The following is a 27704-nucleotide window of genomic DNA, read 5'->3' on the forward strand; positions in this document are numbered from 1 at the left end:
CCTAAGAACTTTTCTGGCTGCCCAAGCAAAATATGTTGAGCTTGCAGTCCACTACAGCTCCAAATCTTTTTTAAATAATCTAACTACATCTTCCCCACATCTTCCCTGATGAAACTGACTTTTTGGAAATTTGGGTTTGAATCTTAACTCTGACATATTCTAGTTCAGCAAATCACTTAACCTCTTTAGCCTTGATTTCCTCATCTCTAAAATATATACAAAATATTTAAAATATTGTAAAATAAAATATTTTATATAAAATGTCCCTGAATTTGAAGGTAGGCCTGGATCTTAATTGGAATCTTAACTTTACTGAGTGCCTGTGCAACTTTAATTAAGTAGCAATCTCTTCCAGCCTCAGTTTCCTCACCTATAAAATGAGATAAGACTAGATTTTTGCCAAGGTGCCTTCTACCTTTAAATCTAATAAACTCCACCAAAACCATCATGAAAAAAAAGTTTCTTAAACTTCAAAGAGCTATGTAAATGAGTGTCATCAATAAATAACAATGATAATATTAAGATGCCTCAAATCAATATTTGGCTTCCCTCTAACTAGAAGACTTGAAATGGGAATATCTGCTTTAGAACTTGATAATCTATTCAACACATCTGCACTTCTCAAATAGCTAAATATTGGCATGTGGACCCCAATAATGCTACTTTTAAATGGAGATCCTTTTTGAGTCACCTTTTAAAGTCTGTTGTTTTTTTTTTTTAATTTTAAACCCTTAACTTCTGTGTATTGACTTATAGGTGGAAGATTGGTGAGGGTAGGCAATGGGGGTCAAGTGACTTGCCCAGGGTCACACAGCTGGGAAGTGTCTGAGGCCGGATTTGAACCTAGGACCTCCTGTCTCTAGGCCTGGCTCTCAATCCACTGAGCTACCCAGCTGCCCCTAAAGTCTGTTTTAACTATTAATTCAACTGCCTGAGAGAGTCCACCATAATTAAAATGTGGTCTTTGATTTAAAGGCAGTGGAACAACTAAGACTTTTCTATTGCAGTTGAGGTTCTAGCCCACATCCCTCTATGGCCTTTGTTTATATCATAGGATCTAGAGCTCATAGAGACAGCAGAGATCATTTAGTCCAAGCCCCTCATCTTACATACAAAGAAATTGGATCCCAAGAGGGAAAGTGAGCAAGGGTGCATACAGAGCAAGTAACAGTTCTGGGATTGGAATCTAGGTCCTCTGACCCAAATTCAAGGCTCTTTAGCTTGCCTCTGGCACTAAATGAAGCTAAATAAGCTTCCTGAGTCAAGTGAAGTCCCTGAGAGTTAGGTTTTCAGAGACTAAGATTTTAAATTCTGGTTTCTATTATAGTAATGGGGGGAAGGGAAGACCGGCCATTGAGAGCCCAATTCTGCAATAGGTTTGATGATGTTTGCTTCTGGAAGTACCAGATAACAAGTAATTTGGAAGAGAGAGACAGTGTGTGTAATTATTCTGTGATTCTTACTGTGTGCTGTGCACTGTGCTAAGCATTTTTATAAATACTATCTCATTTGATTCTCACAACAACCTTCAGAGGTAGGCATGGTTATTGTTCCTATTTTATGGATGAGGAAACTGAGGCACAAAGCAGTTAAGTGATTTGCCCAAGGTCACAGAGCTAGTAAATGTCTGAGGCAGAATTTTAATTCAGTCAACCCTTATCCATTGTGCCACCTAGCTGCTTAAAGACTTTTGATTGGCTACTGAGTCAGAAATGAATGTGTATAAAAAAGGTATTAACCAGATCAAATCAAGCTCACTCCATCTTTCCCCCATCCCAAAAGCTCCAGAAGGCTGCTGTCCTTCCTTCCCTGGGCCAGTCCATGAACAAATAGCCTTATAATAAGCAAGCCTGTGTCTGGGATACGGTAATTTCTACCTATATCTTTTTTCTTTGGATATAGGACTTTGTAAGACCATGAAAGTTTGGGAGAGCCACTAGTCAACTCTGAGGGAGCAGTATCCTTCACCCAGCCCCGGAGTGAATCTACCTAGTGGCTATGGTTTAGAGAAATGCTTATGTACGTAGGATATTATTTCATCTTCTCAGAAAATATCCCTTTATAAAAGCTAGTTGGTGTTCACTTATTGCTTATTGATGATATTGAGGAGATGATAACTGGTTAAATGATATTGGGATAATAATTCCTGGAGACTGACATTGGAGGGAACATATCAGAATGGGGACTTAAGTTGATAGCATTTGAGGAATCCCTCTGCTCCTCAAAGGTCCCACAAAGACATTGAAAGAGAAGATAGAGCAGTATTCTGATTCTGGGGATCTAATCTTCCAGTAGGAATGTGGGCTGGAAGAGCTGAGTCCAGAATCTTGTTCCTTTAGCATTTTCATCTCTGCTGACACCCAAAGATAACATCATGCCTATTCCATTCCATCAGAATTCTTTGACACAAACCTCAGGTGACCTGTACTTTTTTATGTCAAATTTAACCTTGTTCTAGGAGTAGGACTTTGAGGACCAATGCCAAATCCTCTCTTTCTCAGCATGCAGGGAAGAGGAATGCAGGAGTCATGAGTGGCAAGAGTGACAGTCCACAGGTTTCTTAGGGGAGGCCCTGATGTGCTGATGCTACAGTTCCCTTCATTAGTCTTAATACCCAGGAGCAGAGAGAGTACAGTAAGTAGGTCTGTGAATTACTTGTCACACCCTGCTAGCCTCTGTAACTCTCAGCCAGGGTAGAAAGTAGGCCTTCGCTAGGGGAGGCAAATGACTTTCAAGAGATTCACGGGGCCCTGGCAAGAGAGCACTCATTAACTTACCAACATCACACCCATCTCTGCCCCAAAAGCTTGGGGGAGAATTCCCCTGACGTTACTAACTTGTATTTTCTGATGCACCAAGTAGATCACGTAGGTGTCCTCATATGGGGCTCATTTCCTCAGCCCCTGGACCAGCCTATAAAAGCTTGGTGTCTGGGCCCTTAGGAAAAGAGGCATGCCAAAGGGTATCCCTCTAACACATACCTCGGTGCCATCTGCGTCCTACTGCAGGAGCTGCCAAAGCTGCTCTTGTCCACAGCACCGCAGTTTGCCTGCCTAGGGGCTCAAAGACCGCAGTTCCGTGGGTATGCAATCAAAACCTGATTATAAAAACAGTCTGTGGTCTCTCTTGTGGTTCTGAATCTAAAATGCACAGAGTAGGAAGATTTCATTTGGCTTTTCAACTCCGGTGAATAGAAAGTCTAACCACAAAGATACTTAGAAAGGAGGTAGGGAGGGGTGTCATCCAAGAGGAGGTGTGGGAGGGGGTCATCAGACAGAGACCCTTCAGTCCTGGAAGACCAGATCCCTCAATGACAAAAGAAATTCAACTTAATTCAGCAGCTGAAATCAGTATACCCAGTCATATCAAAAGCAGTCAACTTCCCTCTTGCCTGAGTTACGAAAAGGAAAAATATAATTTAATCACTTTTCCTTCTCTTCATCTGCATACTGAAAAGAGGGAAAAACTCTACCAGTCATGGAAGAACCACTGAGAATCAGGTTATCTGCCAAAAGAATAATCCCTTCAAGACCCATTTCCCAAAATGCCACTCCAGTGTTCCCTGACAAGGTACCTCAGAGGCCAGCAGAAGGCCAGAATCCTACCTGCAGCTCCTTGTCAGAGTACTTCTGAGGGTTTTTACTCCCCTGGCTCTTCTTACGGAGTTTCTTCAGCTCAGCCTGACACTTATCAAGGGCATCCCCTTTGCTCCTTTGCTCTGTCTGGTATTTTTTCAGTGCAGCCTGAGAACAGATGACAAAAAATAATGATCCCTTTGCAGCCCAGCATTGTGTCTCTGCCAATCAGTCGAGGATTTGGCTCCTAAGGAGCAGTTCCCATCCAGGATCTCTCTGTGGTCCCCTGCTAATGCCCCCAGCCCTACAGATCATTAGGAAAAGTTGTTTGTTCAGCTTCGAGGCAAAGGAGACAGGAGGAGATGACGATTTAAATGAGGATTTCAAATCCTCTCATCTCCCAAATTCTGCCTAGGTGGTGAGGAGGAGGAATGCCCTCCTTACTTGGTTTCTTGGTACCTTATCTTCCCTTTAAGGTTTGGCTTTCCTGATTCTCACAGTTAATTAGTGATCTTCTTCCCTACTAGGTCCACCTCTTCTTCCTCGAAAAAAAAATTACTTTGCATTTATTTTAGATTTGTGTTGTATTTTCATATCACTATGTAAGCTGTTTCTCCTCAGGAGAATGCCAAGGTCATGAGATAACTCTCTATCCCCAGTGCTTGGCACACAGTAGGCACTTATTAAGTGCATATTTAATTAAAATGTCTGTTGAAATTGAATCAGCTATCCCATAAATCAGCACCCTCTTTTGAACACTGCCACAGAGACCTTAGATAGCCTACCTTGCACCACTACTGTGACCAATATTTTATGTTAAATTCTTTGCAACAAGGATGAATGAAAGGTCTCACATCTGGTTTGAGAGGGGTGGGAGTGAAAGGAGGAGGCAAGGAAAACAACATGGAAAAATTAGATAGGACCATGGAAGGGTAAGGGAACAAATAACATGTAGATCTGAAAGAATAACCAAATTATTCAATGTTAATGGGGGGCAGGGGGATACAGCCAAAGGTGGGAGGAAGGAGAGGGTACTTGAACCAAAACAAAGTGGAGTCTTAGCTGTTTTGACCTGTAAAACTACAATGAGGATTACACTATAGGTACTTGGTTTCAAATAGGTAAGAATTTTAGGAGGCTTGAGGTGGAACCTACTTGTATGGGAAGCTCATAGGAAGTTGAGAAACCTTCAGTCTGGGGGAAGGATTTAAAAATAAAGAGAGTCAATAGAACCTCAAAAATTTCACCTAATTATCTGATGAGAGAGAGAGAGAGAGAGAGAGAGAGAGAGAGAGAGAGAGAGAGNTTTAAAAATAAAGAGAGTCAATAGAACCTCAAAAATTTCACCTGATTATCTGATGAGAGAGAGAGAGAGAGAAAGAGAGAGAGAGAGAGAGAGAGAGAGAGAGAGAGAGAGAGAGAGAGAGAGAGAGAGAAAGAGAATAAATATATTTTACTTACACTTAGGTACCTGGAATCTAATTCCACTTTCTGCTCCAGCTGTGTGAGTAGTTCATTGTGAAAAGACTTCAGCTAAATACAAGAAAGAAAACATATTGGAACATTCCTTTAATAGTCAAGTCTAAGTAAATAATGCCTAATGATGAGAAAAGTCACCTGCCTGCCTGCTCATCTACTGGGACAAAACCAGGAGAATAAAAAACAACAGACAGATCACGGAGCCAACCACAACACAGGCCCCCCCCCTTTTTTTTAAGCCAAATAATTTTCTTTAAGACAGCCAATCCAGTTTTGAAAGATGAGCTTATTCCTGTCTAGATAGATAAAGAAAGATCAGCTGATGAACTTAGGGAGACAGATGGAGACCCATATGGAGCCAAGGAGACTGCTTGGAAAACATGCAAGTGAGCAGGAGACAGGTTGACAGTTTCAGCATTTATCAACCAAATTTAAGTGGCTTGATTTCACATGGATAAAAATGGAGCCAGCCTTCTCTCCCCATTACAGTGGCAGCAGCTCCATGGAGACACTGATTAACTGTGAGAAATACCTCCAATGTATAAGTAGTGGGAGGAATGACCCCCTTACTCCAGACAACAGCATTTCTCATCAGGCCTTTTGATGCACCCCACATGTTATTTTCTTTGGGTTCTACTGTCTGCTACATTAGCCTTATCTTTCTAACTAAGAGCTCAGCAATATTTCTACAGCTTTCTGACAGTAGCCCAATCATTGAGCTCTGTTACAAAGTACTTCCACAGACCAACAAACTGCTAGGTCATCTTCTAAGCCCCAACTTGCCTACTGTGTCCCCACAGGCATCTGACCCATCCACCCTCTCTCAGGAAGGCCAGCAAGTAGAAGCTTGATACTTACCATCTCTTCTAACTGATTCTGAATCTGCCTGTGAACTTCTGCCATCTGGAAGAGTACATCCCCTGAAAAGATAAGATCACAGCAGGGAAAGAAAAGAAAGGGGAGGGGAGAATAAAGGAAAGTTAAGTTAAATGCTCCAAGTTCTCTATATGCATCATATACATCCACACATCTGGGACAGCTGAGCCACTGATACTAGTAGGATAAAAGGACTGACACCACAGAGTTCGTGCTTTGTAGTTGACGGTTTCAGGAACTGACTCACTGCTATTTGGAGATTCATAGAGGACAGCATAATTCAAATGAAATACTTGTTTAAGTCATATGATGGGCATGCTTCTTGGGGACAGGAGAATGTATTTTGATGCCTTCCAAGGCCTCTTCTGATTATGCCAGAAAAGAGATAAAAAGGAGCAACATCACCAACAAAAATCAAAATATATTGTAGGAACAAACAACTTGGGAATCTTGAAAAGTATGGATAATTTGGCATCCCCTTGGGTTGCTGGAATAGTGAGAGGAATTGATGGAATGGAAAGAAAGAGATTTATTAATGCTATTGAATTCTATTCAATGTCTTAAAACAACAAATCTGACAGATGGATGATATGGGTATATTTCATATAAAAATGCACCAAAAAGTATGTATGTGCTTTCTTCAAGTAGACATCCCAAACCCTTCCCTCCCCCATCCCCAACTTAGGCTCAGATTGGGTTAAGTCATTTTTGGTTGCCTGAGCTAAAGAGAGTATACCTACTAAGACTAGCTAGACTTCTCAAGGAAACAAGCTTCCTCAGTCCAAAGACCATGGTATCAGAACACTTCATTATTCTAGTCTGCTGTTTAGGGATGAGAGAACAGAAGAAAAAATGGAGATCCTGGCACCTAGATTTCAAGGGAAGGTAGCAGGAGTATGCAATTATTTCTAGTTCCAGTTGTTTTTCCTGATGTCCCTTCAAATTTCTTTTATTAAAGCTTTAAGTTTTAAGGTTTCTCCACGCATTAAGTTGGACGTTTTAGTTTCCAACCAGAAAACACAAGAATGGGTCTGTCTGCAGAGGCGTTTGCCTGCTGAGGACTAATTACTGGACCTTGCCATACTGTTGGAGCTCTGCAGCAATTTGTACACGGCAAGCAGCAGGCAGGCAGCCACAAAACCCTTCTAAGGGTTTCTGGTACCCAGAGGACCTGATTCAAGAGCAGGAAGGCCCCTTGGGAAAAATGGAACATTTCTTCCCCTCTCTCTTTTATGTACTTTTCCAGCACAAAAACACTTAAGAGATTCTGACAGTTCCTTGGCCCATTTGCAAAACACAGATTAAGAAATTTAAATTGTAGCTGAGCAAAAACTAACCACTGCTACAGGTTATTTCAATCCTGGATATTAACAATGGAGATTCCATTTAACACTTGTCTTAGCTATTTATATTTTCCAGTGGCTTTGCAATTGCCTGAATTAACTTATCCCTAGGAAGACAGCTCTGGAAAGCAGACTGATGGTAAAGATTTGGGTCTCAGCCACTATAGAATGGGTGGGGTAGGCAATGTGGCCATGTGGTTTGTAGTAGAAAGAGTACTAGACTTGGAGGTAGAATACCTGGTTGTACTACTTACTCGCCATAGCTTTGAATTCACCTCAATTTTCTCATTTGTAAAATAGGGAGAGATGGGATGGACTAGATGATCTTAAAGTCCCTCATTATTGTTTTTCATTCATCTGATTCTTTGTGACCCCATTTGGGGTTTTCTTGGCAAAGATACTGGAGTGGTATGCCATTTTGTTCTCAGGTCATTTCCCAAATGAGAAAATAGAGGCAAACAGAGTTAAATGGCTAGTCCAAAGTCACACAGCTAGAAATGTCTAAGACCAGATTTGAACTCAAGATTAGTCATCCTGATTCCAAGCCTAACATTCTTTCCACTGGGGTTCTTTGTTGCCCCTTCCAGCTCTAAAATCCCATCCTTTCCCTTTATATCCTTCCCCACCACCACCACCACCACCACCACCACCACCACCACCTCCAAAAAGAAAAAACCCCACCACAACACAGAATGGCTAGAAAGAACCAATGTACACACTCAAGGAAACCTAGGTGGGATGATGTGGGGCTTTTCCTTTGGAGTCTGCTGCTCACTCCCCTGCAAACTCTTGTGCCCCCATTCCATTACTCTCTTCCAAAACTTAATCAGCAGCTTCCCAGTGGTACTAGGGCCAGCAAATAGTTTCAAAAGCTGCTCTGTTAATGGCCTTTAAGCATAGGCCTGGAGAAAGTCAGTAATGGAGAAATCTGCTTCCACAAAGCCTCAAAGCAAAACCTCAGGAGAGGTGACAAAAGGCCCAGGAATTAAGAGCACAGAACTGCTCACTAAAACCAGTTACACCAGCGATCAGAATACCAGTAGCTACCAAAAATCACTATCTGTTTATGTGTTCCAGATAACAGAAAACAAGGGAATTTCCTTGAGGAATTTATGGAATTTTCTGAAACATTTGGGTTTTATTTTCCTAATTCTACTAACAACTTTGTAAGCTATGGCTGGATCCCTCTAACTCAGGGATTGGCCATTCTTCTGCTTTCATTGGGAGGTTTTGTTTTGTTTTTTAATTTTGGTGGAGAAGGGTGGGAGGCCAAGTCTTTGTCCTCTTTGGGACTTGGTTTCCTCATCTGTAAAAATGAAGAGTTAAATGAGAAAGTGTTGAAGATTCCTCCAAGCTGTGACATCCTTTGGTTCTCACCATTTTCTTAAACTCTGAAAGGAAAGAATTTTTTGAGTCATGTAACAATTCTTCCTTTTGGTTGTTGTTTAGTCATTTTTCAGTCATGTCTGACTCTTTGTGGCACCATTTTGGGATTTTCTTGGCAAAGATATTGGAATAGCTTGCCATTTCCTTCTCCAGCTCATTTTCCAGATGAGGAAACTGAGGCAAACAGGGTTAAGTGACTTGCCCAGGATCACACAGCTAGTTCTTGTCTACAGACACTGTACCATTTTGCTATATCCCCTATAATAGATATTTAGTTGAACATATATTACATGTGTTTATATATGTATTGTTGTTCAGTTGTATTCAACTCTTTATGACCCCATGGACCATAGCAAGCCCATACTGGCCATGGGGTTTTCTTGGCAAAGATACTGAAGTGGTTTGCTGCTCTAGTGGATTAAGGTAAGCAGAGGGTGACTTGCCCAGGATCAAAAAGCTAGTAAGTGTCTGAGGTGGGATATGAACTCAAGTCTTTCTGACTCCAGGCCTAGAGTTCTATCCCCTGAGGCATCTAGCTGCCTCCTCTTACACCTAATGGCAACACAGATAATTCTTACTGTATGCAAATCTGGCTTAAAGAATTCTGAAGAAATCTGCATTCTGGGAAAAAAAGCACCTATGTTAACTTTACTGTATAGTACTGTGCTTTCTCTCTCCATTTTCACCCCTCCAAGGCCTCCCACCCTTCTCCACCAAAATTAAAAAACAAAACAAAACCTCCCAATGAAAGCAGAAGAATGGCCAATGAATCCAGGGCTTGGTTTGAGATTTCTAGCTCTGAGGGATAAGACCTCCAGGACCCAGCCATGGGATCTCTGCCTCATTCCAATCACCTGCCCACATGGCCAGCTCCCAAGTGTCTCTTGGGTCCATGTGTGCTTGGGTACCCCACGCCTGCCTCCCATGTAGCCCATCCGCTCCTGTCTGTATCCATGTCCAGCCCTCACACATCTGTCTCCCCTCCCCCCAGAATTCTTCCTTTTAGTTCCAGCTGGCCCCTATGTGGCTGGCCCTGGCCCCAGGATGCTCCTCCTCCTGCTCTGTCCTGGGCCCCCAAGTGTCCTTGAACTATGTACCAAACTCTTCCCTCTATAGGCTCAAAGCCCCCTTTCTGTCTTCCTATATCCATCAGCAAATTTGCATTAGGTCACTTTATGTCTACTTTAATTTGTCTACATACATTTGCAGAATGGTAATGTAAGAACTGTCTATAATTGCTCTGATTTTAAACTTCTTTCCAGGCCTATAATGTATATATATATATAAATTATAAAAATATATAAAAATTTATATGCCAAATCTGGCCTTGGACATTATATGTTTCTTTTATGTATTCTCCCTAGTTTGAATAGGAGCTACTTATGAACAGAGTGTCACTCTTTATGTCTATCCTCAGTATTTATTTAGTACAAGGCATAGCACATAGTAAGTACTTAATAAATGGGAATATCTCCATCTCTTTATTCCCTCACCACCACCAATTTTAATCCTAAAGTTAAAACAATTTAATGCTACACTGTCCTCCAATCTAACTCTTCACACTTTTGTCCCATCCATCACAACTTAGGACTTGCCAAACTCTAACTTTAGCCTATTTCTACCATTTGCCTCCCCCTTCCTCTAACTCTCTTGAAGATTTTGCCTCATATCTTACTGAGAAAATTGAGGTGAACTTCTTCTTTTCCCCTAATCTTCATTAAACCTCCTGATATGATACCCTACTCTGCTCCTTTATTCTCTAATAATGAGTTAGCACATTAATTCTAAGACAGAAGATGAGGCTTAAAAAAAAGAGGTGAGAGAGGAAAAAAGGCAGTGGGAGGCTCAGTGGATACAGTGCTAGGTCTGGAATCAAGAGGATCTAAGTTCAAATCTGGCCTCTGACACTTAATAGCTGTGTGACTCTGGGCAAGTCACTTAACTTTGTTTGTCTCAGTTTCCTCACCTGGAAAATGAGCTGGAAAAGGAAATGGCAAAACACTCCAGGTATCTTTGCCAAAAAAAGTCCAAATGGGATCATGAAGAGTCAGGCACAACTAATCTTACTAAACAACGAAAAGAGAAGATGATGAGAGACAGGAGGTGGGGTGGGAAGGTTAGAAACAAAAACAAAAATCAAGATGAAACCACTCATTTAATTTAATTAATTTAATTAAATATTTGTGGAGGCCAGCAAAGTGTACAGTGTTAGAGTAGACACTAGTATGGTATGATGATACTGAGCATTCAATACTCAAGGCTCCAAGAAAAAAAATAAAGGAACATATTCTTACCACTAACCTTAATTAACTCTAAGACTCAACATGCCTTGTAACACTATAATACCACGTCCTGCCACTGATGGAAGAAGCTGCAGTGGATAGAAAAATGTGATAAATGTCCCAACTCACATGGGCTCACCCCAAGATCATTTTCCTTGCTGTAATAAAGTAAGATTGTGCCTATCTCTCCATAGTGATTCTTTGCCACTCCTGTGAGCCAGAAGAGGGAGATGGAAGAGTAAAACCACTGCTCCTTGTAGAAATTGGCAAGCCAAGCACTGCTCCAAACCACCTGCTCTCTTGGGAACAGAAGAAAACCACAGTCATCACAGCAGAAACGGTTTCATGTGGTCCAGAGGAAGCCCATAATTGCATGTGGTTAAAGGTAAATAGAAAAATGAATGAATCCCAGATTTATGAACTTGACATCCTTAACCAGCCTCAGACCTTGAAGAAGAAAGCAACCTGGCGGAGGGAAGATTAAAGATCAATCTTGCTCATTATTCTGCTTCTTGGCCCACAATTCTGTACCTGAGCCCCTTCACTGGGCATCATGAGTTTGTAGAAGATGCCTAAAAGAATAGTTATTTGGACAATAAGGAAAAATGGTTTCTCAGTGCAGGCATAATAGAATCCAATCCTGGAGGAGGAGCTAAGTCTCTCCTCTTCTCCTACTGGTCAGATTTTTTAAGGACTAGGTCCAGAGTTTAAGGAGCAGCAGGTCACAGCTGGCAACCAAAAGTATCAAATGGAATTTTGGATAATTCTGAATAATAAGGAATACTGCAAGAAGGGGACACAGCAGAGAGTATATCTTTTATTAACATAATATTGGCTTAATGGCAAACAATATGGAGGCAGTATGAAAGAGTGGAAAGAGCCCTAGAACTAGAATCCCAGCTCTACCACTCACTCCCTACCTGTGAGACTCTAGGTTGGTCACTTTATCTTGCTGGGCCTCTCAGCTGTAGAAATAAGGGACTTGGACTTCATGACTCCCAAGTTCCCTTCCAGTTCTAAATCCCAAGATCCTAACAATTCTCTTGTCATGTTATCTATAAAGTTTTCTGTGCCGTACTTGGTGCTTTGTCTAGGTCCTGCCTGCCTACCTCAAGGCCTGTTTCATCTCAGACACTGAATAAATGCTTGTCAATTTAACTAATTTAGAAAAAAGCTAGTCATGCTGACTTCCTAAAAATAAGTTTTTAGACATAACTAACGTAGAATTTGTTTATCTTACATAAGCATATTTATTATATATCTATAACAAATTATATGTATTTTATTATTGTTAAATTATATATTATATTATATTATACATAAAAATAAATAGTAACCGAAAAAAAGCAGCTGAAATCTAATGATATACAATGAAAAATCTGGTCCTAGAAAACTGATTAATAAAACACTTTTCCCTAAGCAAGGTATACAATGTCAGACATGTTTGCTATTCCTGTTGGCTTTGGAGTTTGGTACGATGGGCAAAGCACTAGACTTGAATAATAAGAAAGACCTGGGTTCTAATTATCTTTTAGACATTTATTAGCTATGTGGTCTGAGGCAAATCACTATATCTTTCAACCTGAGCTTCCTCATCTGTAAAATGGCACCAATTATAGCACCTATTTCACAGGATTGTTTGAGGAGCAAATTAAATAATTTATGTAAAGTGTTTCACAATCTTAAAGCACTACATAAATTATCACTCTGTTATATAATTATTATCATTTTCTTAATTGGTTTTTGCTTGGATGTTTTCAGAAAAACTTAGAAGATTTACATGAATTGATACAAAGTGAAATGAACAGAATCAGGAAAACAGTGTATGTAACAGCAATATTGTACAATGATCAATTGTAAGTGACCATGATCCAAGAGGATTTATGAGGAAAAATGCTATATCCACAGGAAAAAACTGAATGAAGACTAAAGCATGCTTTTTAAATTTTATTCTCCTTGTTCTTTTTGGTCTGTATTTAATTTTGCAACATGGCTAACAGAGAAATATTTTGCATGACTACGCATGTATAACCTATATCAAACTGGCTGTCTTCTCAAATGGAGGGGAGGGGAAAAGGAGGAAACCTTGGAACTCAAAAATTTTTTTAAAACATTAAGTTTTTTTGTTTAGATGTAATTGAGAAAAAAATAAAAACTAAAAATTTTTTTGCTTATTTCAAGGAATGGTTCAATGAGACAGAAGGAGCTCCAAGAGAGTGTAACAAATGAAAAGCAACAGAGTATTTCAAAGAGAAGGAAGGCCAATTTCATTACTTCACAGGTACCAAGAAGTACTGTTAAACAACAGAAATAAAATCATTTCTGAAGGTTAAAATAAAAGTGTTAGCCTTTGTAGACAACAATGTTGGCACTTCTTTTACCAGAAGAGGTGATGGTTTGTATTTAATAATCCACATTATCTTGCTCAGTACTTTTAGGTTGTCAATATTTAAGTAATGACCAACAAAGGCAAACAATCATAATTGGTGGAGAGTGAGGTCATTCTCATATTCTAAACTATGAGAATGACCTCATCAGTACTAAATACTCTTTTAACCAAAGTTTTCTTTCAACTAGATGATAAAACTAGTTTCTGCATATCACTGGTGCCCTGCTAATCTTTCTTATTGCAATCAGTTTGGACAAAGCAGCTGCCATATGAAGATTAAATCATGAAGGCAAAACGTTCTTATTATAGACTGGTGCAATTCTCCTTGTCAAAGAATTAATTTTTAAAAAAGAATTCAATCAGACTGTGGTCAAAGAACTATGTGACCCTGAGCAAGTCACTTAACTCTGTTTTCTTCAGTTTCCCCATCTGTAAAATGAGCTGGAGAAGGAAATGGCAAACAACTTCAGTATCCTTGCCAAGAAAAATTCCAAATGGAATCACAAAGAGTCAGACATGACTGAAAACGACTGAACAAAACAAGTAGAGCATTTACCTCCCAAGGTGGTTGTGGGGATCAAATAAGATAAATCTGTAAAGCACTTTGAGAACTTTAAAGCTTTATAAATGCTAGCTATTCTTAACATGCCATATGTCTGGACACACAGTTGGCATCATAATTATCACAAGAAGTTGATGTCAAGACTAAGGAAATGGGATTTGATATTAAATGGATCTATTTCTTTGTAAGTTTCTTTCTTTTTTTATTTTAAAAACCTTTATCTTTCATCTTAGAATTTTTATTGGTTCCAAGGAAGAGGATCAATAAGAACTAGGCAATGGGGGTTAAGTGATTTGCCCAGGGTCACAGAGCTAGGAAGTGTCTGAGGCCAGATATGAACCTAGGACAGCCTACAATTAGGTCTTGCTTTCAATCCACTGAATCACCTTGCTGGCCCCCTCTTAGTAAGTTTCTACATGAGAGATGTAAGAGAAATTATTGAGAAGGAAGAAAATTCTTCCGCAAAGAACATTCTTGAATTTGATACCAAAAATATTATTTGAAATTACCCAAGTATAATATACAGTTAGGGACCCCAACAGCAAATTGCATGTCTTTCTTTTGCCCATCAAATCTTATGGAGTTTGCTGAAATTTTGAGGGGATACCAAAACAGATATATATAGACATAGATATAAAAATAAAACTTTTTATGATCTGAAACGAGATCCTGGTCCCTCTGAGCTGTGATTCTGTACCTCACACTAAGACTGCCTAACTAACTCATCAATGGCTACTAACTGACAGCTTGTACACAGGTGGAGAGAACAGACAAAAAGCAATGCAGGATAAAATTATTTCCACAGTTCTAAATCTCAATCTGGTTGCTGAACAAAATAAGCCCACACAAAGCATTTTTTGAAATGATTTTATGAGAATCTACAGGAGGCCATATAAATTTAAAATCTGTAAGGCAGTGGTGTAAGATGTTGTGCTAGTTACCAAATGTTTAACCATTGGTGTGCTATAAGATGCCTCCCCAAACTGGAAGTAGGTGGAAGGACCCAGATGGATGTGAAAGACTTAACCTTGTAGACAAGCAGGGTCAAGCAATGACCAAGGCATTATTAAAGGTAACTTCAAGGATCAAATGCTCAAATGGCTCAAAGAACCTTAAACACCCACTAGTATCAGTCCAAAGAAGTTCCAAATAGCCTCATTCATTCAGAAGAGGTAATTTTTCTGCTGGTGACTTTAAAAAAAAGTCCTCAATGTGACCCTGGGCAAGTCACTAAAACCCCATTGTCAAGCCCTTACCACTTTTCTGCCTTGAACCAATGCATAGTATTGGTAAGGATTTAAAAATAAACAAAAGGAGTTGGATGGATGCAGATCAAAGCATACTAACTTTCACATCAATGTATTTACAGTTTTATTTTGAGATTTTGGTTTTGTATGAGTGTGCTCTTACAACAATGACCAATATGGGAATGTATTCTGCATGATAATACATGTATATGGTCCAGATCAAGTTGCTTACCATCTCTGAGTAGGGGAATTGAAAGGAAGGAGGGAGACAGACGGTTTGAATCTTATAATTTTGGAAAACATATGGTAAAAATTGTTATTACATGCAATTGGAAAAATAAAAAATCTTTGAATTAAAAAAAAAAAACACCCTCAGTAAGTTTTTCTATATCTTTCCTTTCTGGGTTCCATTATTTCAATGATGGCCAAAAAGGCTATTTGGGGGCTGGAAAACATTTTCTTCAAGAGCTTCATAGGATCAGAATTTCCAGTAGCTGAGGAACATTTTATTTTGTTTCTTTTTCTCCCATCTAACTCCTACTCTTGTATCTTTACCCTGCCTCTAATAACTTGAAGAAAGGAACTGAGATCTTTCCTTGTCCAATCCTGCTGATTTAGTGAAGGAAGGAGGCAGGACAGACTTGGTAGAGATGGACCAAAACAAGTGCAGAAAAAACGCATCCATGTAAACATGGCTCCCAGACCAAGAACGTGCATAGGATCTAAACTCGAAAAACAGGGTTTTAAATAGGTTCTGGTATCCAGCTGGCACTACAGCAAACTAGAAGAGTAAGTCAAAATAAATCAACATAAAGATCCATCATCTGATAGAGACTGATGGTTTTGAAGAATGTAAATAGTTCTGGGATGAGTGGGTCAGCTATTTTGTTCCTATACAGCAACTCCCCAAATCACCTCTAAGGAAGTGGAGGGGGAAGGATAGCAGGAGAATGGGACATCAAGGCACTATGAATATGTGTGCCATACCTAAAAAGAGGCAAAAGAGTTTTAGAGTGCATCTAGAGAACACAGTCAGAAAAATCTTCAAACCACAAAATATTAACTTCACCCAGTTCATGAAACAAAGAGCTTAGGGTTATCATTCTGTCATCTAAGAGAAACTTACCTGGAAGGGTACAATCATTTGATTTTCTTTCTTTCTTTTGTAAGGCGGTAAGGGAATACATAACCTTCTAAATAAATAAGCCAGTCCTTTAGGGTGAAACCATGTCAAATGTATTGACACCCTAGAAAGATCCACCACACCCTCTTCTTACCAACACCTTTTAATATGTTGACAATTCAGGTGGCCAAAAGATTAATCAGTGATTCATTTTGGCCATATTCTAAAAACTTAACTCTAAAGCTTCTCTGGTCTGGTCTAGGCATAAAATTAGCATTGAATATTTCAAATAGTTCAAACCAGTTGGGAGCACTCTCCCAGTACAAACTGGGGTAAAGAAGAAAGAACCAAATTCAGTATGAATTATGTTCACTTAAGTGACCCAAAGGCAGTCTTATTTGAGATAAAACTCAAAAAATTTCTCTTCATTTCCTGTAGCTTCTAGGCTGGGAAAAACTTCCATTTTCTTCAAAACCAGACAATAATAAGATGAGGTGAGAGTAGGGGAACAAACATTTATTAAATACCAGACACTGTGCTAAGCACTTAACAAATATTATCTCATTTGATCCTCATAACTATGTTGGTAGGTAGGTGATATTATTATCCCCATTTTACAGGTGAGAAATTGAGGCTAAATGACTTGCCCTTTGTATCTATGAGGCTAGATTTGAACTCAGTGATTGTCTCAGTAGTTATTCTGCACATAGTTTGGACTTGTATGCTCTGGGTAGAAAAGAAACAGAGAAGGCAAAGTTCAATATCCCCTTTCTTCCCAATCCCTCTTTTTTCTTCAAATGCATTAGAAAGGCAGAAGAATAGATTAACTGCTTTGGGATCCACCAATTTAGGGAGGAAGGGGATGCAGAAACAAGAAGGGTGAAAGAAATGAGCTAGAAGGGAGGAAAAACACTGAACAAAATATCAAAAACCAGGGTGGAAAGAAAAGGATTGTCAATTGCTAAGGAATCCGATCCAAGATGTTTGTCACTTTGACATGGATATCAGTGTGTACTAAGAGGATCAATCTATATAGTCCATTGGGGAAACAAGCATTGATGCTCTTTATAGATGAAGGAAAATGAACATAAGTTTTTTTTGTTAGCCTTGATGTGACTATATATCACTCAACCTCTGTTCTGTGGTCTAGCCTACTCCTAATTCTTTTTAAGAAGTCATGGCAAGGGGCAGCTGGGTAGCTCAGTGAATTGAGAGCCAGGCCTAGAGACAGGAGGTCCTGGGTTCAAATCCAGCCTCAGACACTTCCCAGCTGTGTGACCCTGGGCAAGTCACTTGACCCCCATTGCCTACCCTTACCACTCTTCCACCTATAAGTCAATACACAGAAGTTAAGGGTTTAAAATTAAAAAAAAAAGAAGAAGAAAAAGAAGTTATGGCAACCAGCATACAAATAAATACAGTAGAGTATCTCATCATCAGTTGTAATATGGTAAGTTAAACTCAAAGATTTTTAACAGCATTTGTATCACCAGCAAATAGGAAACCTAAACCTCATGCTATGTTTGTTGCCCTAGGCCAGGCCAACTTCATCAGGAAAGTAGTAAGCATACAGTGAATTAAGTTGTAGATACTAATAGAAATTGATTCCATAAATCAGGGTACAGTTTCAAAAATAGGTCTGTGTGATTCTGCACTTTATTCTAGTAGACTGTCCTAGAAGGAAGCAGAAAACTGAGAGGGGATGGGAGGAGGGAGGAGAGAGGGGTCCAATCTGCTGTATATTTCTTTAGATAATTATGAACTAACATTGTCAAAATAGTAGTTTGTTGAAATTGGAAAAGAACCATTGATGTCCAGAGGTTCTTAATCTGTTATCCATAATTTTTTTCTTTCATATTTCAATACATTGCATTTCACTGTAATTGGTTTCCTTTGTAATCTTATGCATTTCAAAACATTGACCTGAGGAGGGGTCAAAAGGCTTCACCAGACTGCTAAAGGGGATCCATAACACACACAAAAAGGTTAAGAACCTCTGGCCAAATCGTACCTGATGGGAAGCTGGCTTCCATTAGAAACTGGAACCATTAACTAAAGTATAAGCTGAAGATATTCTTTTATTTCTCTTTGTCTTTTCTCTAGTTTTGTTTTTATCACAACACACACACAAATTTCAGGCAGCCCTTCTGCCACAAACAAGGAAATTGGGGCAATGCCCAGAGAAATGTAATAGTCAAAGGCAAGAATGTTGACATATATTGGCTGTGTGGTTGGTTGTAGGTAAGTTGCTTAACCTCTCTGTGGCTTCGGCAACTATTGAAGATGGTAAGAAGAGGACAGGTGCTAATATGCATTGGTAGAGATTTCTTACACAATGAAATTAGAGGCTTGAGGGAGGCAGCAGAAAATGAAGGGGAAAGGAAAAAGAAGGGGAACAGGAAGAGAGAGGGGAAGGGGGAAGAAAAGGGAGAGGGGAAGGAAAAGGAGAAAGGAAGGGAGAAAAGAAGGGAATATAACTTGTAGACTGGAAATGTTAAGATATGATATTCAAATTTTCTTCTTCTTTCACTAGAGGACAATCTCTTTGTTCCTCAGTTTTGTCCATTTTAAAAATTAGAGAACCATTATCCCTGCCTTCCAAGGAAGTCACAAGGATAAGTGAAAATAAATTATTTTGGGTTTACTGGGAAAATGACAATAGTCCGAAGTAAGATGATGGGGGTTTTTTCCCTGAAGTCATATGCTTTAAACCATTATTAATGACAGAAAAGAGTTATTTCCAAAGAATATGATAAACTATTTAAAGAGAAATTCTAGACAAATGGGTCTTGTTTCAATCAGATCTGGTCATAACTCCCACTGACTTGACGTGTCCCTAGTGCATGCCTTGAAAGAGAGGTATCAACATTTCAAGATCATGCCTGGTTCCCAAAGAGATCAAAACAAACCTTTTCAGAATCTAATAGTCTCTTTCAGGGAGGCATTTGAGTTAGAAAGAACTTACTGAGAGGATAATTAAGCACAAACTCTTATTTCTCTGTTATAATGGTCTAAGGTGTATACCTACATAGCAGGCCACCCAAAAAGTACCCTTCCCAACCCCTCCACATACACATCTGGTTAATACTTTAAATCCCCAAGAGAGAATCATCTTATTTCTGTAAAATTGTAAATCAGAAACAAGGGAAGAAAAATTCCATCACAGAAATTAAGTACCTTCACATAACATCACCTCCAGTTCAAAGAATTACTTGTAATATGTCTCCACTCTTGAATAGCAAAGACCCACCCACACTTCAAGGCTTCTGATGATTCCCTCTTGTAGATCAAAACCCAAACTGGTAGGACAAGTTGATGGGGCAGGGAGCTTTGAAACACAGAGGGTTTTGAGTAACTGAAAACCACAACACTTCAGATACCTAACAAAAAACAAAAGAAAAAGAGCTAAGGGCTCTTTCTATTATACCATCAAGGTCACAGAAAGGTTCTGTGCTTTTTTGTTTTAGCAAAGTAGTATCAATAAAGTAAGTTTCCATCAACTGGGGAATAGCTAAACAAACTACACTGAAAAAAATTTTTTTACAATTCAGAGAAACCTGGAAAGACATAATAAACTTGTAGCTGAGAGATGGTGGATTAGAGATGCACAAAGGAATATATACACATTAACAGATATTGTCAATATGTTTATTTCTTTTACTTGATGATATTTATTGCTTACAGGGGAATGTGTATAGGATGGGTAATGACAGTGATGTAAAAAAATTGCATCAATGAAACATTTTTAAAAAGAGAGAAAGAGAAAAGATGGAAGTTTTTAAAAGGTGGAAATTCAGAAGGGGATTCAATTAAGTACAGACAATTTATTACAGTTGTGTCAAGTCTAGTGTACACTTTTAAAAACTTCACGTAATAGGAATTCATACAATCCTCTTTTCTGTTCTTTAATTATTGAAACATTGAAAGTTTAAGTTCAAAATAAAAAGTTTCAAAGTTCATTGCAGATAGTTAATCAGCTATTTATCCTAGCTCTTTCATCTTCCCCACCAAAACACATGGTTTTTATTGACCTGCCTCAATTTAGTCTCAGCATCCTGAATCATAACTCTCACAAAAATCAGAATTGGAAGTTTTCTTAAATATCATCTAATCTAACCCCTTTCTCCAATTTTACAAAGGGCAAAATTCAGGATAGGAGGGGTTGATAGCAGAAATCTTTGAAAGCACAGCAAACAATTAACAGCTGGCACTGACTATTCAGAAATCCTTCAGCCATCAATCATCTGCCTAGTTTAAGAACCTCCATCTTGAAGGCATTTGCAGCAGAAATTAACAATGTAAAGGGAAATCTGAAGCAATAATAAAAGGGTAGGGGTACTGGTGAAAGGTTAAATATTAGATCGAAGAATAGTATCTTGTTGGATCTTTGAGAAGATAGCAATTAACAAGAAGGATGGTTTACCATCTTCTCTTTCTCTGACAGATATGATGAAGAAGCAAAATAAACTTAAACTGCAATTTCAGAGGCAAGGTGACTATAACATCTGACAGTACTTATTGACAAAATCAAAAGGCATTTCTGTAAGCAATGTACTTCTCTTCATAATGGTCTAAATGAGGGGTCCAAAGTTTTTTGTGACTAGGAGGTACTTTGAAGTCTTGACATCAAAAGAGGTAGGTGTGCTAAGAAGTAAATGCTATCAGAAAAGGGGGAAAAAAGATAATATCATCTTAGACTGTCTTGAAAAGCATAGCATCTAGAATGAAGGAGCTGACTTGACAGTCCTGTAGGACCATACTCAGGTTAAAACATGTCTGAAGTATTGTATTCAGTTGTAGGCAACTCGAGCTGTATCTAGAAGAGGAAAGCTAGATGGTGATGGGCTCTTAGGTCATGTCATGTGTAGATGGGATGAAGAATTTTTAGGCTGAAAAAAAGAAAGACTTAATAGGGGATATGATGACTTTCTTCAAGAATTTCAAAGGTTATGTGAAAGAAATCTTAGATGTTTCTATTGGAGTTGTTAAGATTAAAAATGATAAAGACATATAGTATAAGAGAAACTAATATTTTAATAGCCATGGCTTTGTTGGTAAAATATATATGACTGCTCTTGACTATCTTTTAAATTTACCGCTGGTGCCCATCCTCTCTCTCGAACGCCAGCCAGCTAACCAGGAAACCAAGAGACCTTCTCTAGGCCCCCCCTCCTGAATTTAAGCTGCCCTATGTGTGGGGACCTTTGATGTCCCCACGCCCAAAGACCGGAAACCCATTGGAATCATGGGTAATGTAGTCTCAAAGCCCCCATGTGTCCATAGGGAGTCTGCTAGACACTTCCAAATAGCACTTACCTGAATTCAAAACAGAGTTCAGATAAGAGAATTAGGAGCATACAGGGGAGGGTGATGATTGAATCAAAGTTCAATTTAAGGAAAAACTTCCTAACAATTAGAGCTGCCCCCAAAGTGAAGCTGATTGCCTCAGAAGGTAGTAGCTTTTCTCTTTACTTCCAGTGAAGCCTGTGTGTCCAATTGTCAAATAAGTTGTATGGGCATTCTTGTTCAGATGTGAGTTAAACTAGACAGTCCTTAGCGTTCCATCTAAGATTCTGGCATTCTAGTAACTACTAACATTTGAGCTTTACTAGCTCCCAGTTATACCCACTATTTTACCAGATATGTTCAAAGGTCACAGGGCAGAGAAGCTGGAGAGCAGGTCTGAAATGCCACTAAGTAACAGGTCTAGTTCCTATCATCCTTCTTGTGGCCAAGATATTTAAAACTGTAAGGAAAAGGGAGGCATTGCCAGTGACTATAGTGTTATGATCAGAAATAGTCCTAGACTAAGTAAAATGCTACAACTATTTTACAAAGCCTTTTGGTGTTCTGATTCTCAGATCTCTTCATCTTATAATCTTAAATCAAAAGAAAGGTAAGAGATGGAGGGCTGCTTAAATCATTATTTTCATCTGGGGGATGATTAGGGAAGGGACACCTCTACCTCCTCTCTCCAGCGTGGGAGTTGTTCATTTTCTCTCAAACACCTCCAGTGGCAGCCAGCTCAGATGGCAGAAGCATGTGCTGGAGCAGTTATTAGCAACCCACCAGCTGCAGATGGTACATTTTGGGAAAGTGACCAGAGTTTTCCTAGCTCTAAGATTATTCCCCCCAAACAGAGGCTTTCAGAACCTGCTTAGTAAAGGTAAACTATAGCTATTACACAATTAGAATGCTATGCTTTGAGAGGAAAAGATGTCCTAATACCATTCTTGGGTGCACTGGCAAAGGAGGTCTGTGCTAAAGGGTCAGCTGCTAGTCTTTACTCTCCAAGTACAGAATATCTTCCTAGTCTTTTTATAATCAATCAATTTAATGTCCAATTCTTCTGGGGGCTTCTAGAGAAGGCATGAGGCCATGGGAGATATTTAGTATGTTTCAGCAAGACACATATACAATCCTATGCACAGTGGGGAAAAAGAGTACACATATCTGTACTAACAAAGAGAGCATTACATATTCTCAGGGTCAGGGAATGAAGGCATTAAACTCATCCTAAGACTACAAGAGTCTAAATATAAGGGCTACTGACCCCACTACAGACATTCTAAGGCCCCTAAAACTCAACTGGCAAAATAAACAGGCTCTCTTGCATTTGAATTCCATCACTGATCCTTCAGACAAGGGCAAGTCACTTAACATTTTCTGGGTCTCAGTTTCCTCATCTGTAAAAAGGGGGTTTGATTAGATAGTCCTGTTAGCTCTAAATCTATAACCTATGATCCTATTCACTAAAAAAAAAAAAGTTGGGAAAATGGCAAAGTAAATTTACAAACATAGAATTCCATAGCAATGTCAAATGACAGATTTTGCTGTTTGATATCTTTATAATGAAAAAAGACCTTTACTTCCTTACCTTCCCCTATCCCTTAAAAAACCCCAAACTATTCTCCTCCTTAATGGTAAGCCTGCTTCAGCAACTTGATGAAAAGGAGACAGGAAAATTCAAGGAAAATAATGGATCAAAGGAAGATAATAGTCCACCTATGTCCACACATTCAAGCCCCTATGCATCTTTTTTTTTTTTTTTTAAATTTTAAACCCTTAACTTCTGTGTATTGACTTATAGGTGGAAGATTGGTAAGGGTAGGCAAAGGGGGTCAAGTGACTTGCCCAGGGTCACACAGCTGGGAAGTGTCTGAGGCCGGATTTGAACCTAGGACCTCCCGTCTGTAGGCCTGGCTCTCAATCCACTGAGCTACCCAGCTGCCCCCTCCCTATGCATCTTTGTTCATGTTTCTTTCTTTCCCTGGGATGCCCTCTTAGATCCTCCTCAATAAGCCATCTTGAGACTTGCCCTCTTCCAGAAGCCTTTCCCTGACTAACTGCAGATTGTTCTATGGTTTTCTCTACCTTCTGTTAGTACTCCACATGTTGTATGGACTGTTATTCATTTCAATAACATATGCTCAACACCTACTTCATAAAAGGCCTATTAGTAGATAGTATCACCCACTGCTTTGTTTCCTAGTTTCATATAGGTAGTCCAACTAAACCAACTACAGGTAATGTATATTTCCAAAAAAGAAAATGATACAATGGAAACTTGGTGAATAAATCAGCTAGACAGAGAGGAGGAGAAAAAGATGAGTCTATACAAGATCATAGATTTCAGGCTAGAAAGAACCTTAGAACCCTAATGCACTGTTGGTGGAGTTGTGAACTGATCAAACCATTCTGGAAGGCAATTTAGAACTATGCCCAAAAGGCTATAAAACTGTGCAAAACCTTTGACCCAAATAATATCACTACTAGTTCTATGTCCCAAAAAGTAAAGAAAAGGGCAGGGGAGGAGGCTTACTTGAACAAAAATATTTATAGCTGCTCTTTCTGTGGTGACAAAGATTTGGAAACTATGGGGATGTCCATCAGCTGGGGAATGGCTGAACAAATTAGAATGCAGATCAAAGTATACTATTTTTCACTTTAGTTTATTTGTGTTTTTATTTGGGGGGGTTAGTTTTATATGAGTATTCTCATATAACAACAAACAACATGGAAATATATTTTGCATGATAATATATGTATAATCCAGATCAAATTACTTACCATCTCTAGGGGTGGAGAGAGAAAGGAGGGGGGGAGACAATTTGAATCTTTTAGCTTCAGAAAATAGATATTACATGTAATCGAGAAAATAAAATATCTTTTAAAAATTTAAAAAAAAAGAACTTTAGGGGTTGTCTTAATCAACCTACTCATTGTTTTATAGATAGGAAACATCATACTCTGAAAGGTTAAGCAAGGTCACACAGGTAGTAAATACTGCAGTCAAGATACACAGACCTTCTGACAAAAGCCAGAGTTCTTCCCATTCTTAAACACTGTTTCTTTCATCTTATCTTAAAAGACTGCTTTCGGAATAAAGAGAGAAAACCCAAGTGCATGTAAAGCCTTGGCCATAAGATACTTAAAGTCTGTAGGATTGTCTAGCAAGCTCATAGGATTGATTTTAAGGAAAGGAAAGTAACTTTGTAAATCTTAAAGTGATGAATAAATATGTCTTGTAAAGAGGAGGCATTTGAATTGGTTAAATTACTTGCCACCGGGATGGGGGTGTTGGTGGTAGAATAATACAGATAGAGGATACGGAGGTCAGCTACTGAGGAGAGTAAGCTATAAATGTTGAAATCTTCCTAAATACTTTTTTCTCTGATTACTGCCTTGTATTAAATTAAGAAATCTCCAGGAAATCTAATTTCATAATCAAATAATGAGCATTTTTAAAGTACCTATTATATTATATGTCCTGTATTAGATGATGGGGATATAAAGGCAAAAAAAGAAACAGCCTAGGCTTACTTTTTTAACATATAATTAAACCCTCATCTTCTGTCTTAGTATCAATTCCTGTATCTTGCCTGTAAGATGGAAATTTAGGTATTTTATAGATATATATTTAAAACATGGCTGCCAGGAATCAACAGTTCAGATTGATTCCGTAATTAAATCAGACCCAAGTCAGCATCGGGTTAAGGCAGTTTATTTACAACTAGGAGGTAAAGGTATGGGAATAAAGAGAAAGGGAGAGAAGGTTAAAAGACTAAATAAATCAGGCTACAAGCCTCAAGGCCTAGCAACCAGATAGGCTAATGCCTGCTTAAGGAAGAGTTTAGAAGTGGCCTAGGTAGGCCAAGGAAGTCAGACTAACTTACCCACGTGATCATTCAGAGTAGAAGCTGCCTGAGGTCTCCTCCGAGACCCTTCGGCACCAAGTTCAAAGCGGGAACTGCCTCCACAGGAAGTAGCCAACTTACTTAAAGAGATAATGTCTTTTGTCACTTCCTGTGGGTCCACCTCTAATTCAAGTGGACAAATGGCAGTCTCTACACTGATTTGGACTGCCTTTTGGGCAGTCCCTTGTTCTTGATTTGTTACTTATTGTCACGTGTGGGTAACTCGTCTCCCCTCCCACTAAGGAAGGTTGAGGAATTACATCATTTCTATGCCTAGGTTAAGTAAGAGTTTAGCTATGAATGGCTAGAGCTAATTCTATTTACACATGCCCAAGGTCACATAACTAGGGAAGATATGAACCCAAAATCTCCTGACTCCAGACTCGGCACGGAGACTTACTTTTTTTTAAACTTATTTTTCTCAATTATGTGTAATAAGAATTTTTAACATACACATTCTGAAATGATAAAATCAACATTATCTACAAAGCTTAACATTTTAAAGAAGAAAATGGTCTGTAAACATTCCTCTCCAAGATATATTCCCAACCTCCCCTTCTAAGCTCCAGCTCTTCTTCTTGAAGTCTCACTCCAGCACTAGAATTCACATATTGTCTTGGAGGTGCCCTCTGCCCTTGCAGTCTCCCCCGATTAAANTCACGGAAGGAAGGAAGGAAGGAAGGAAGGAAGGAAGGAAGGAAGGAAGGAAGGATGGAGAAAGGGATGGAGGGTTGGAGGGAGGGAAGGAGGGAGAGAAGGTGGGAGGGAGGAAGGGAGGGAAGAAGGAAGGAAGAGATGGAGAGAGGAAGGAATGGAGGGAGGGAGGGAGATTGAGAAAATGTAGGAATTAATGTGCAATAAGGACCTGACGAGTTAGGCTGGAACCAAGCGTAGGAGTTTCCATTTAATCCAGAGATAACAGGAAGCCACTAGAAGATACTGAGCAAAACAGGAGTGACAAGATCAGATCTTTGCTTTGGGAATATCCCTTTGGCAGCTGTGTGAAGGCCAAATTAAAGAAAGGAGAGCTTTGAGACAGGGAGACACATTCAGACAAATGTTCTTCCCTCAAGCAGGACATCTGCTAAGCAAATAAAGCTCCACAATGCAACAATGGTTACTGATTTAACCTGGATGGATACATTATCCTATGGGATCTCAAAGACATTTTGGGTAGATAGACATGGCATAGCTGGAGAAACATGAAACAATGGAAGTCCACAGAACCAACAGCAGCTCTGGAAGCTCTTTTATTAGGGAGATTAGAAAAAGGGTTTGGAAGGGAGGAGAAAGACAAAAGTACTAGCCATTATACTAGGGAAATCTCACCCTAACAGACTCTAGTCTCATTACCTTTAAATGGAATTATACGATATTACAATTTATAAAAACTCAGAGAGGGGGTAAGTGATGCCATAGCCATTTGCAACAGGGGTGGGAAAGCACCTTCTGCTCAATTACTTGAATACCAGCTATCTTCAGCTCCTGTGTAGAAGGAAGCCAAGTTTTCCAGATTTAAGCTTCCTAGCTAACACTTTAAGTGCTGACAGTATATATACCAGAGAACAGCAGCTGAAGACAAGTATGTGGGTTTCATTTAGAGGAGATAGTTGGCATATTCTAACATGCCTTGTGTCATGAGATCATAGATTTAGGGCTAGAAGGCAACAGGTCATTTAGGCTTTCTGTCACTTTTTTACAGATGAAAGTCAGGGTCCCAAGAAGCTGAGTGATCTGTCAAGATATTAACAGGACTAGAATTTGAACACAGATCTTCTCACTCTAAATTCAATACTCTTTCTACTTTAGCATACTGCCTCCCAGCTACATGAAAGGAGATAGGTGGGTTTGAAGTGGGGAAAGTGGTGCAAAGTTGAGATGGATGTTACATTTTAAATAAATTGTTCTTTCCTCTTTTCCAACTCTCTCTCCCAAAAATCAAAGGAAAAACTGACTTGAACTTTTCTTACCCTACTTGTCTTAGACTCCCAGGAAAATGAAAGGCTGGGGAGGTTCAAACCTGCTTGTTCCCAACTCACTCCAGTTTTCTAGTTCCTTATTTACTCAAACTGTTCCCCTGCCTGGAATTCTCACGCCTATCAAACTTCTATATCTATCTCAAAATCTTCTTTGGATTAGTTTTCCCTAATTAACTCTAGGCTTCGGTTATTACTCCATTTCCTATCACTTCATAAAGACAGCATGGGTCTATTCTCTTAAGGCCTTCAGGTGAGCAGAACCTCTC

At 39.2% G+C, this 27704-nt stretch overlaps 1 protein-coding gene across 2 annotated transcripts in view; it reads right to left on the reverse strand.

Annotated features, from left to right (window-relative positions):
• The window catches only part of BAIAP2 (BAR/IMD domain containing adaptor protein 2), a 169694-nt gene that overhangs the window by 66409 nt on the left and 75581 nt on the right, over nt 1–27704 (reverse strand). For both annotated transcript variants that reach the window (XM_044672295.1, XM_044672296.1), the window contains exons 4-6: nt 5913–5974; nt 5037–5108; nt 3606–3743 (exon numbers count right to left, since the gene is read on the reverse strand). In XM_044672295.1, the coding sequence (XP_044528230.1) occupies nt 3606–3743; nt 5037–5108; nt 5913–5974 (272 nt within the window). The remainder of the gene's footprint in view (nt 1–3605; nt 3744–5036; nt 5109–5912; nt 5975–27704) is intronic.

The sequence above is a fragment of the Gracilinanus agilis genome, chromosome 4 (genome assembly GCF_016433145.1).
Source record: "Gracilinanus agilis isolate LMUSP501 chromosome 4, AgileGrace, whole genome shotgun sequence".
Classification (NCBI taxonomy): Eukaryota; Metazoa; Chordata; class Mammalia; order Didelphimorphia; family Didelphidae; genus Gracilinanus; species Gracilinanus agilis.